This window comes from Micromys minutus (assembly GCF_963924665.1).
Source record: "Micromys minutus genome assembly, chromosome: 12".
Classification (NCBI taxonomy): domain Eukaryota; kingdom Metazoa; phylum Chordata; class Mammalia; order Rodentia; family Muridae; genus Micromys; species Micromys minutus.
This window is the reverse complement of record NC_137981.1, coordinates 1,816,933-1,829,824: the sequence shown is the minus strand read 5'-3', so window position 1 is coordinate 1,829,824 and position 12,892 is coordinate 1,816,933. Positions and strand designations below refer to the sequence as shown.

At 39.2% G+C, this 12,892-nt stretch overlaps 1 protein-coding gene across 4 annotated transcripts in view; it reads left to right on the top strand.

Moving 5' to 3' along the window:
- The window catches only part of FHIT (fragile histidine triad diadenosine triphosphatase), a 1,443,778-nt gene that overhangs the window by 1,418,854 nt on the left and 12,032 nt on the right, over nucleotides 1-12,892 (top strand). For all 4 annotated transcript variants that reach the window (XM_080926902.1, XM_080926901.1, XM_080926903.1 and 1 more), the window contains one exon: nucleotides 771-869. In XM_080926902.1, the coding sequence (XP_080783028.1) occupies nucleotides 771-869 (99 nt within the window). The remainder of the gene's footprint in view (nucleotides 1-770; nucleotides 870-12,892) is intronic.

The window sequence follows — 12,892 nt, the reverse complement described above, 5'->3', positions numbered from 1 at the left end:
ATATATATATATATATATATATATATATATATATATATATATATATATATATATATATATATATATATAACAGAGAGAATGGTCTAAAGAGGAACTCAATTAATTAAGTTGTTATCTACGCTATTTTCCCATAGTTTCTATTATATCAGGTGAACTTAGATGTAAAAATCTGCCACTTCTTTAAAAAACTAGAAGAAAAAAAAACCTAATAATGAAAAATGAATTCATTCATAGTTTAGGCAAACTTGAGTGTTTAGCTTCAGAATTTCTTCCAATCACAGTACTTACAACTCCTTAGAGCTCATAAATCACAGTGAAAGCCAAAGAGAGAGAGTGGTAGGTAAACTGAAAGCCAGATTGGAGGATGTCCAGCCAGGATGGCTGGAGACAAGACACAACAGCAGTCAAGGAAATCGATAACCGAACAGTGCCTGACAGGCAGAAAAAGCCATGGAGGCTGCGCTGAATGGTGGACCCCCATCCTCACCAGCCTCCCGCTTCACCGAGGCTCAGTCTGTCACACACTTATCCAGCAAGCGCCCGGCAGCAACGGCCCCACTGCAGCCTTGCCTTGTTCTATTAGAGAAGCAAGAAATGTCAAATCTTACCCGAAACTCTTTATTTTCAAAATCGGGCAATGAATGTAATTAAGATACACCTACGGGGCTCTAACCTGCCAGTTGTTTTCACTCTGCCTCTCTCCCCCAACATTATTAAAAGGAAATTTCATGGACTCTTTAATGAGCCTTTTCCATTTCCTTTCTCCAAAGCTTCAAAAACACGACCGAGAAGAGGCGGACTCACCAGCCTTCTGGAGATCTGAGGAGGAGATGGCCGCCGAGGCAGAGGCTCTGCGGGTCTACTTTCAGGTAAACATTGTAGAAGTAGCTTTTATTCTCCTGTTGTAGTTGAGTGGGAGACTTCCTGCCTCTGGCTGCCTACCTAGGCCTAGTCCTGGGAGCTTCTAGGCTCCATACAACCTTTTGTAGGCTTAGAATGGTTTCAGCCTCAGACTTGGTGCTGAATAAGCTGGCCCTTCCTAGTGCTCTCTGAGCTCTGGCTGGTTTAACAAAGCTGTTCTGGCTCAGACTTTTCTCCGAGCTGACTGATTCATTCTGGCCTTTGTCTACACCACTGAATTCCTCTGCTTGGCCTCAAAGTAACTCTCACAATCTTTCCTAGTTTTTGGGCTCCATCTCATTCTCTGGCTCATTCTGTCTTCTCCTGTGTCTGGCTTGTTCTCTCTCCAACCTGTCTGTGTAAAACTGTCCTGATAGAACTGTCTCCTTCCCCCTCTCTGTGCTAATCTACTCTCACATCTCCTTCTCTCCACCAGTGACTGTACTCTCCTATGCTGTCTGTCTCTCCCTTTCTTCTGTCCTGAGAGTTGGGCATACCTTAGTCTGTCAAATCTATCTCAAATTCATCACTTTTTAAGTAGCTCAATTAGATACCACTTTCAAACATGGGTGCTTCCTTCCACAACCTAACTTTACTTTCATTGTTTGTGACTAAAGGTGCTATGGGTTTGTGTGTTTGTATTCTAGCCACAGGGATTAAAAGTGTGTGCTAAGGGCACAGCTACACCCTAGAAATAGGTTCAAATATACTGTAAAAAAACATCAAATAGTTGACCTTCACCCAGAATTCCTGACAGGCCTCAGGGAAGCAAAAGCAATGACTGGGAAAGAGAATATAAACATAGCAAGGGAACAACAAAGGCCTTGAAAACTGTGAGGAAAAACCTTGACCCACATGGGACTTACCTGCTTCTTATATGTAGGAAAGAGCGGGAGTCTGGAGGGAAAGTCCTGAGATTTCCAGGTTCTTGTGACCTGGTACAACCAATTGGACCAGGAGCCTATGGTGAATGGTAGAGATGGGGGTAACTTCTAATAAAGAGAGCACTTCAGAGGGAGCAAGAGGGCCAGAGAGCTGGGGAGACTATAGGTGCTAATGTGCTCAGCCAGGACAGGGATGACCATGTATGGACCATTTGCGTAAAATCAGCCTCTCTGGAATTTAGAGACTGTTCACTTAACTCTTACTGTGTGTATTGGTATAATTGTTTTACTTCACTGTTGATCTACCATTATACTTTATAAATTAACTTTCAGTGTATGTACAGAACAAAGTATGTGGAGGATTTGGCACTATCTCTGGTTTGAGGAATCCATTGGAACTCTTGGACAGAATCTCCTGCAGGTTAAACGAAAAGTGTTCTATACTGCTTTGATATGAAATGCAAACAAGTTCTCAGACTTGTGCATTGATTGGCCACTCTCTCCCAGCCTTATTTTTAAAATACTTTAGTTACTCAGTGACCCAGAGTGCCTTCCCCTCTAGTGTCAAGGGTTGCCAGTACTTGACATTTGGGATAATATCAGGCTAGAAAGGGCACATTGAGGCCTCCTTCCAGGTGTGTCCAGGTGATTTTCTCCACCACAGAAAGCATTCAGAGATAGAACTAAGTGAGCAATTAGCTGAGAGGGAGGATTACTCAAAGATTAAGGGAGGAAATTGTCCAAAAGAGCATGTACTCTTTTTTTGGTCTTTCTGTAATTTTTAAATGTTTCAGGTTTTTCTTTATCTTCCTTTCTTTTCCAAAATTCTGTATAATTTCTGGATGTGTGCAGACACCAGCAAGCAGTTTTACAAGGTCAGTACCAGGATGGTCATGAAGCAGAGGAGACTCGGCATCCTCAGTCGGCCATGTTGGTCAAAGCCATTATGGTAGCCTTGTGCTACCCTACAGGTGGTCTCTTCTCTCTCAGTTCAAGCAGGTCACTGAAGTCCAGCACTACAAAGCTCAGTTCATTCTGCCACGCAGGCACCAAGTCAGAGTTCCTTTGCCTGAAGGAATACAGTGAAGTGCAGCAGAAGCAATTGCTTAGGTTTTATTTTCAGCCTTCCCCATTGTCCACCATCTCTTCTGTCTGAAGAGAAAGGGTTGATAGTGAACAGCAGCTGATGGAAATGACCAAACACTGTTTTCTATTTCATTCCTTTTCAGAAGGTTGGTGTGTCACTTTGGAGTGCCCTGTTGAAATGAGGGTCCCACATCTTCAGACTCAATTTATTAGGTTGAAATTGTTTTTCTGGCTTGCTATACAATGCATCTTTTTAGGTGTAGGCAAGAAAGTTCTAGGCTTTTACAGAGATCTTTGTGGGAATTATAAGGATCTACATCATAATGGGTCATCTACATGCTTTAAGATTTTAATTTCTAACCTAAGATTCTTATATGCTTCTTACCTGCTTCAGTGCCATCCTCATTTAACTAGCAACTCTTGCCATAAAAACATTTGTCCTAAGCAGTCATACAAGCCATTGGGCACCATGCCTATTCATTTTTTTTTAACTAAAACTTGCCTCTCTCTTTAATGGGCCTTTGTTTAGACTAAATAAACAGCCTGTTGGGAAGCCTAATATAGGTACTAAGACTAGGAAAAAAAATACAGTAGCCACTCTTCCTGATATGAAGATGGTCTTCAAATATTACCAAGAGCATTTCCTCAACTTGAAATACAAAGGGACTAAATGTACTTCCCTCAAGACATATGGATCCTTAGCTTAATCCCTTTGCTGATTTGATCCTGGCTTTCTGATTTTCAAATTTCACCTTCATGCAAAATTTGTGTATAGTGACATCTAGACTAACAATGCACCATTTGGATTTACCCAATATTAAGAAAGTATCTTTTGTTTATGTAAAATTAAGATGATCTTGGCTTCACTAGTCTTTCCTGGTAATACCATCACTAGTATGTCTGCCATGGACAGGGTGACTTGAAGGACTTAGTTTGTTGCTAGAAACCTTGAAATTCCCAAGAGGCATGGTTAGAGATAGGATAGGGATCAGGGAGAAATGATGATCATAAATAGTTACTGGGAAGGCACAATGAAATATTCTACTATTATAAAACCCAAGCTCAGCCATGTTAACTTTTTTCTGTGTTCAGTGGTTTAAAAGTGCCAGTATTCACAATGTCAACATGACAGTTTAGCCATGGGCATCATTCTTAGCTGTTCTACTGCTTCCAAAACTTCATATTTCCTTTACCAGCTCTTACGGTGGCCCTCAAGAAGTCCTTTATGCCCGTCTAGCAGCCTGTTTGATTTCTTTGGAAAGAGAGCACTTTCTCGTCTACTGCTGAGTTTCTTTACCTGTCTCTCTGCCACCCTGTGCACAGTGGTAAGAAATAAAGTGGACCCTGCTTTCACAAGGGATTTGGTCCAGTTGTGAGCCAAGTCAGCAAGTAGTTTGCAGGTTAAGAGTGCTGATTCCCACAAGGAATATGGCCTAGCGTGGGTTCAGTCTACATTGCCCCTCCCTTTCCTCATACCCTCTCTTGTCTTTCGTATTACCTGTATCACAGGGCACTGCTGGCTTATTATTTCCTTGATTCACTTTTTGCCTTGCAGTACATTTATCTTCAGCTGGGTAGCCCTGCCTCAGTGTACAAAAGAACACTGTTTCTAATTAGAAGTACAAAAAGAGAAAGAAAAGAGATATAGTGCTTATGAAATGCCAGCTCTCCATAGTTGATTACCTAAAACTACCAAGACTGAGCTTCAGTCTTTCTCATAGAAAGTAAGGCCAGTCTGTCTTTGGCTTAGATTCTATCGCCAAACTGAAACCCTGAAATTGCCTGCTTGATCTATTTAGAAACATTGAAACCAAATCATCTTTCAGAGATTTAAGTACTATTCCCACCTTTGGAAAACGAACAGTGAAGACCAGAAGTCAAACCAAGAGCCAGCTGACCCCAGACCTGCAGCTCCCAGCATGTAGAAAAGATAAGGTCCATTGGAGAAAATAGACTTCCATATGCTCCTGTCAACCAGAACACAACTAGGTCACTATATCTTGGGAAATTATGTAAAACAAACACTACTTTTGCTGTGCCAGCAAAATCAGGAATGTACTGGTCGCTGCATGAAGCTCCGTCTTTATGCCTGCCTGACAGATCTCTGATGAAACTGCACTACTTTGGTTCCAGGAAGTTAGTGCCTCCTCTCTACCTCTGTGAATTCATGCATTGGCTCCCTGTACACTAAGCTGATTTCCGGGATGGAGTTTGTGGCCTGTCTCTTAGTCTTTCTAAATCACGTTAGATGACAGTGGATCTGCATCTCCTATCGGAACCTTGCCTGCTTTCTGGAGTGTGATGATTCTCTATGTAGGTATTTAACACTTGGATTTGCTGCCTTTCCAATTTTAATTCAACATGATGTGTCCCAGTGGGACATGAGGCTGTCATCCACTCCTCCTCACTAGGACCAAGGGATCTCTGTTGTAAGATATGCAAACATCACCTCCCATCTTGGATAGGAATTGAAAGCAAAACAGGTTTCCACAGAGGATTGTATCGGTGAGATTCTTCATAATCCATCACACTCCCTTTGGGGTGTGCCACCATGCCATAGATAATTGGTTGTCTCTCACTTACAGTGTTGTGTCTCTCTTATAACAGTACAGTGCAACTTCAAAGCAAATGATTCAGCCCCAAACAGCATTATTAGTAGTTACAGATATTCAGAGAGATTTTTGCACCAGAGGGTTTTTTTTTAAGTCACTATATTTTCAGCCACTGGACAGTCGCTGATAGTTACAGGCAGCAAAGGCATACAAGGACTGCCTGTTTGTTTTATGCTCTAGTCTATAATTTATCCTACTTAAAATCTACCCCAGTAGCCCTAGAGATGATTTGCCCTTCACATGAACAGACTCCAGTGAGAAAGACTCGGGGGATTCATAAAAAAAAATTTGGGGAAAGGGGTGGCCTTGACATTCAGCTTGAGGGATTTAGTCTGAATCCTCAATGGGAGAGACTCATTAATGGGAATGAAACTGTCAGTCTGTCTTCTTCAGTCATCCCTCAATTGATATGATCACAGCTTTCAGTTTTTTATCACGTTATAGTCAGAGATGGTGCCTCCCTTCAGACTGAAGATATGTGAGTAATGTCTATGCTTTATTTTGCCACAAAAAGATACAATGATTTAAAAGAAGGAAGAAAAGAGAATTTCTAATTTTTCCCTAGTTTTTGTTTCTGTTGGATAATGCACCCCCTTCTCCCTTTGTGCTACATTTCTAGAATATGTTTTCAATTGCAAGGACATAAAGATAAACATAACTAAGTCCCCAGGGTGTGAGAATGATAATACATAGAATCATCTGGAAGTAATGAAATATAATTTCCCATGAGAGGATTTATCCAGAATACCAAGCTGGTTATTCTTTTAAGTTGTTATAGCTGTCTATAAGACAATCTACCCCAAAGTTCAAAATAGGCTTTAAGTTTGGTTTAATATTTTGCTGGGATCCTACTTGAACCATATTGTTTAGATAAAAATATTTTTGAGGCCACTAATGGCTAAATGTTCTTAGATAAAGTGAGGGTAATGGGTAGACTTTTCTACCAAGCTGTATCTCTGCCCATAATAGAAATGGCTAGTATCACAGGTTAATTTTTTTCCTTGTAAATTTTATAATAGCACAGACCACCAGCATAAAATTGTCTTCTGGAAAGTATGACCCCCAAATAACTAAAAGTTTAAGGCTAAACAAATGACTCAATGCTTAAGTATAGTTGGTGCTTTTCTAGGGATCTGAGTAGGGTTCCTAGCAGCTCACAGTTATAGCTCTAGCTCCATGGGATCTAGCATCCCCTTCTGATCTCCATGGGCAAACACACACACACACACACACACACACACACACACACACACACACACACACACACCCCAAATCTTAAAAACAGAGTTTTAGGCTTTTTTTTTTTTTTTTTTTTTTTTTTTTGCATCTAGTAAAATGGGGATATAGTAAAACATAGCTCTCCATCTCTGTCTCCAGAAATGAATGGCTTCACATTAATCAGTCACTAGGTTTTTCTTTCTCTACTTGTTTTTCTCACTTCTGACACTCTTCTTTCAGGGTATAAATTTTGTCTTCCCCTGCCTTGTTCCTTCTTAGCAAAAGACAGGGATGTCTGGAGAGCATAGAAGGTTAGTCCGCAGGAAGGCAATGGAAACCCACATTAATAATCCTTGACCTCGTGGAATAATAATAGCTAATGTTCATTCACCTCACCTGCTCCAGTGCCTACAGTGCGCCTCAGCAGCCTCTGCATAGTAATTGCTGCATCATTTACACATGCACACACGTCACTCAAGTTATCACATCACTGCTCCACTTGGATTATCCATGCTAGACTCAACAGCAAAAGTAGTGCCTTCTGGTTTTAACTCTTCTCTAGTGAGTTGAAATGTAGCTCAATATATTCAGCACATGAGTTGTAGGTATTGGAAACTGAATATTTTGTCTATGAATTTGTCCTCTGCCCCATTAAGATGGAGAAGAAAAATGGTTCAGCCATATAACTAGTAAATGTTAACCTCAACCCAAGCATGCATATTGCACTCTTTCTTTTTCTTGGAAATCAAGGTAGGGCAGACTTTCTAAAACAGAGCAGAAACAATGCAATGACAATTGTAGAAATACATTCACTTAAGCTCTTCAAGAGATGAATCCCTGCTTCTCCCTCTTTTTCTTTCCTTACCTCTCAGATTTGACCTGGTTCCCCATTATCAATACCACAGAGCAAACATTGATGCCTCTACAGAAACCTCCTTGCAAATGTAAGAAACAAAAGTAAGAAGGTCTGAGACAGTTAATTACTCTTCTAGAGCAAATATATATCGGTCTTACACCTTACATGGAGCTTTCTAGAAGATACTTTGAAACAAAAGAGCAAAAATAGCTGATACAATAAATGAATGAATATGTCTCAGCCTGTCCCTGCTCTCTCTGAGTTCAAACTCTTGTTTTTACAAGAAGAAACAATTCCAGGCACTCTGGGATAAAAGTTTATGGTCTTCAGGATCATACCAAGTTGTCTCCAGTTTCGGGTTTAGTTTGCAGTAAAATATTCACTACATCATGTTGTACTGTGAGGTGGTGGGGGATCCATTCTGTTCCTCTGGGGAAAGGTAGCTCCAAGCTGCAGGTCCCAGGGAAGACTGCTTCTGGTGCACTCTGCCTGGCCCACAGGAGTTCAGGCTGGGAGGCCTGGGGACAAATCCCAGCAGGGTGCAGCCAGGCCTGTGAACAATGGCAGTTCAATGCTCAGCTGGGTGCTGAGATTATAGCCCTGCTGGCCAGGGCCATAAACCCCTGCCTGCCTGTTAGAAAAGTGCAGAGCCTATGATAAGTTTCTAGAATAGAGAGTTCAAGGAAGAGGAAGGAGCCAGGGCCACAAAGGAGCCAGGACCGAGGAGAAGGTTTCAATATGTGTTTTTATTTTCACGTGCTTCTCTCCTTTGTTCTGTCGTTTTTAAACAGCCCAGGATCCAACCATCAGATTCCCATTCGTTTGCTTTTAAGATTGGCTTATTTTTCTAATGCTACGTGTGTGCAGGGGAGGGACTTAGGGAGTGGCTGAGTTGGCTAGAGTCTAAGTCACTCTCTCCTGTGGAGGTGGGGTTTGGGGCTTGCCTAGAGCCTTGTACATCTGCCCCATTGTGGTACATCCAGGCAAAGTGGATTTGCAATCGGGAGTTCAGGAAGCACCTACCAGTTGACCGGTCTTCAGGGCTTTGACTGACATCAACCTCTTACATTTCCAATGTTGACTCTTCAAACCCACAACATCACTGTGTTCTACTGTTGATTATATGGATAGAGAAACAGCACATGCTCCCTGGAACTGTTATAAGGTGAAGAAAACAGTAAGGTTGGGAACTATTGTGATAAAGCTTTAGGTCATAGTTTTTCTATTATTTAACATTTTGAAGATGACAAATTATCCATGTGGTTAAATCATGAGAAATTGATTTAAATCATTAAAAACTAGAGACTATAGAAGGGAGAAGTTTTTGGACTACAAAAAGGCATCATCATCATCATCATCATCATCATCATCATCATCATCATCATCATCATTATGATGATGATGATGACTTATTGCTTCACTTACTAAATTAAACTACCATTGGATATATTATTGGAGATACCAGCACAGCAAAATATTATACAGGCAAGAGAGGACAGGAATCCAGAAATGTGAGCTCAGCATTTGGGTTGCTCTTCCATACTGAAGGTTTGCATGACCTGCATGATTTAGGAGAATACATTTAGAGGTTGCCCATGATAGAGGGTCTACCAAGCCTCTACAGGTGAGTGGGGTGCCAAACATCTGGCAGAACTAATCTTTGGAGTAAGAGTGAGCTAGATATAGCCCATTCATTATACTAACTTCAGCTCAACGTCAAATCATCAGGACATCTGACAAAGAGCTCTGTCCTGAAAAGTAAATTAAAATAATTTTAAAGTTCTATTCCTTTAACTTCTTGGCAAAATAAAAGAAAAATCTTCCTGAAGATTATGACACCTATGTGAGATCTTCTACCATTTTGTTTTCCAAACAGAATGCCCAGCATGTATATTTGTGCTCGTACATAAGCACACCCCGAAATGTCAGGAACCAAGCTGCCACACCCTGCCTCTGAATTCATATACTAAGGTCCTAATTATCTTGCAATGGTGTTAGATGGTCATTCTTTGGCAAGTAACTAAGTGAGGATGTCATCATGAGCATGTGGCTTCTCTGATGATTTGAGTTTGACTTGCTTCTCTGTGCTCACTTGAGAAGATAACAAGAAGGAGGTGACTTCCAGACAAGAGACACTACCTCAGATCAAGGCAGCCTTGCTGTTGGGACACCTGTCCTTCAGAACTGTGGACAACGGATAATGGATTTCCATTGTTTAAGCCTCCAGGTTCATAGTGTTTTATTACAAATAAGTGACCAATTGTGGTTTATATAAAAGCTGGAATTATTAGATATAGACGATAGCATAACTGCTCACAGATTAAAAAGTGTAAAATGCTATAGCTTAGTTTTTTAATTTAGCATAAAGCTGAGATCTATTTTTTAAAAAATCACAATTGTTTCAAGGTTAACAGGTTAAAGGGCTGTTAAAACTTTTTTTTTCCAGTTTCAAATCTTTAATAGATTTTTTTTTTTTTTCATGGTGGATAAGGGAATTCAACTTCTTGTGTATTGAAGTGGCAAAAACAATAAAAATAAATAAGGATCATGTAATTGCTTGTGAAAGTATAAAACCCTAAGTGAAGCTCCCTGGCTTTAGAATGGCATTCTGCCTATATAGCTTCTCATTGGGATTTATAAAATTTGGAATAGGGCAAGTGTTTTGAGTGAAATAACGCTATTCTGTTGCTGTGATACCCTGTAACATAGGCAAGAAAATCAAAATTAATCATTTTGATTAATGATTCCAGAGGGATAGAGTGTCTATTGGGTGATGAAATGCATGGTAATAGGACGCAAGGGTAAGAATCTTACTGATAGAATTTTCATTTATAAATAGGCAGAAAAAGACACCAAGAAGTAGAGCAAGGCTATAAACCCTCAAGCCAGCTGATTTATTGTAGCAGGTTCTATAACTTTCCTAAACAGTGCCATCAACTGGGACCAAGGATTATATTTCTGGAGTTCCGGGGGGGGGGGGCATTTCTAATTCTAAGAAATTCTAAGAATTCTAAGAAATGTCTAAAAAATTCAAAATGTAAATAGAGAAAATATCCAATAAAAATGGGAAAAAAAAAGAATTTTAAGATGTTTCTTTAAAAACAGTAGTGTGATACTTTCACATGTAAGCTAAATTATTATTTTTTTTAAATAAAATGAAAGTAAGTAGAGAAAGATAATGGAAGTATAAGTTCTTTGTGAAAGGTGCAATGATGATTCTCAAGCTAAAAATTTCTGAAGCAGTGGAAGTATTTTTCTCAAAAATTTTCACAGAACATCTGCAAAAATCTCAGATGATATAAAAGCGTACTAAGTAGAATTATAAAACCAAACAAAAATATAATAGCACAATGAGTAGATTCCATGGCACATTTCTTATAAGCAAGGGTGTTAGTCAACTGAACTATCAGCCATATGAAAGTAATGGTATAAACCATAGTGAGATAGAGAGACAAAGAAAAATTATAAATATAATGAAAAAGTCCAACATATATTTATTTAGAAATCCATAAGATCCTGAATTTTAGTGAAAATTATATTTTAGAAGATAATGACTGGGAAACATTCCAAATTGGAGGAGAAAGCGTGTATGTATTGGTTGATACAAGTAATCTAAGCTTTAAGGATGCTGAGAAAAAACCATTTGACCATAGGTGTTCAAGACCACCTAAGGAACATAGGGAGATCCTGTCTCAAAAGAGTGTTGCTAGGGCTGTAGCTCACTGAAAGAGTTCTGGCTGAGCATACACACAGCAGTATAGGCTTTGATCCTAATGATGGATAAAACCAGGTATGTTGGCACACTCTGGTAAACCTCAAAACTATGGAGGTAGAAGCAAGAGGCTCAAAAGTCCAAAGTTGACTTTAGATGCATGGTTAGCTTCAAGCTAACTAAAGATCTCTCTCTCTCTCTCTCTCTCTCTCTCTCTCTCTCTCTCTCTGCCTCTGTCTGTCTCTCCCTTTCTCTTCATTACTTCCTCCCCCCGTGTGTGTGTGTGTGTGTGTGTATGTGTGTATGTGTGTGTGTGTGTGTATGTTTATGTGTAAAGTTCAAAAATTTAAGAACATACCGGAGCCATAGTAGGGAAAGAAGGAGAATCCACATGGAGGTATACCATAATAAAATTACAGCACAGTATGCAAAAGCTTTCAGACTTAAGAAATGTGTATTTTCAAAGACAAACAGAACAACAATAACAACAAAAACAAAGAAACTATGACGATCAGTAGATCAGAATATTTAAGTAGCCAAGAGAAGATAACTGGATATTGTTACATATCCACAATGTTTATGAGTTCTTCATAAGGGTACAGTTTATACCTTCAATGTTCTCTAATGCCTTGGCACATGTTTAAGGGCTGGTCTCATTCTGGCACATTTGGGAGGAAACCGAAACCAAGAACTGAGTATAGTAAGATGTCTTAGGTCATGCTCCTGAAGAGACCTAAAGGATGGTGGTCATTATCTTCCACTGGCTGCAATGGAAATAGTGCCCTTTGCTCCAACATGCTCTCTACCCATAAGCCCAAATACGAGATAGCCAGGTGACTGTGGACTAAACCTATGAGCAAAAATGGAACATTTCTCTTCATGAGTTAGTTATCTCAAGTAATTTCAGGAAGATAATAATAGATGAGGATGAAGTAATTTTTTTCTGACAAACCTGAGAGACTTCATCATCAATAGATATATTAAAGGAATTACAAAGAAAAAGCAATAAAACAAAGCAAAATAAAAGACTATTCTGCGATGAATCGAGACAGGTAAAACTTATAGACAAGTAAGCAAGCATTTAGAGAGTAATTTTCTTTTAATTATGACTTAATGCATTTATTGAATAAAATAACAGTTGAAAGGTACTATAGAAACCATTTCGAACAGTTAGAGGACCATGAAATTATACAAAATGAGATAATAGAGATTAACAATAGAATGGCAAACACATATACAATCAAATAAAAAGATCATGAAGACCAAATCCTAATTCTTTGAAAAGAGAAAAACAAAAAATATCCAATGTTAAAAATAAAAATAAGAACTCCTGTATAGTTAGTGCAGTTGCTAATAAGAGTGAGAATGTATGGAATAATACCAGGGCAGATCATTTAAAAATTTGAACTCAGTGGTCCAGTTTCTAGAAAAATATCATTGATCCAACTTCCACAAGATACAAAAGATTATATGAATAATTTGATAATGATTAGAGAACTCAAGCTGCTTTCTAACAAATATGTTGTAAGATTCAGACAATTTATTGGTCTAACCTGCCAAGCATGAGAGAATGAAGAATGATGGTTAAATTCTGCCAGAGCAAGAATGGGAAGGAAAGAAAAAA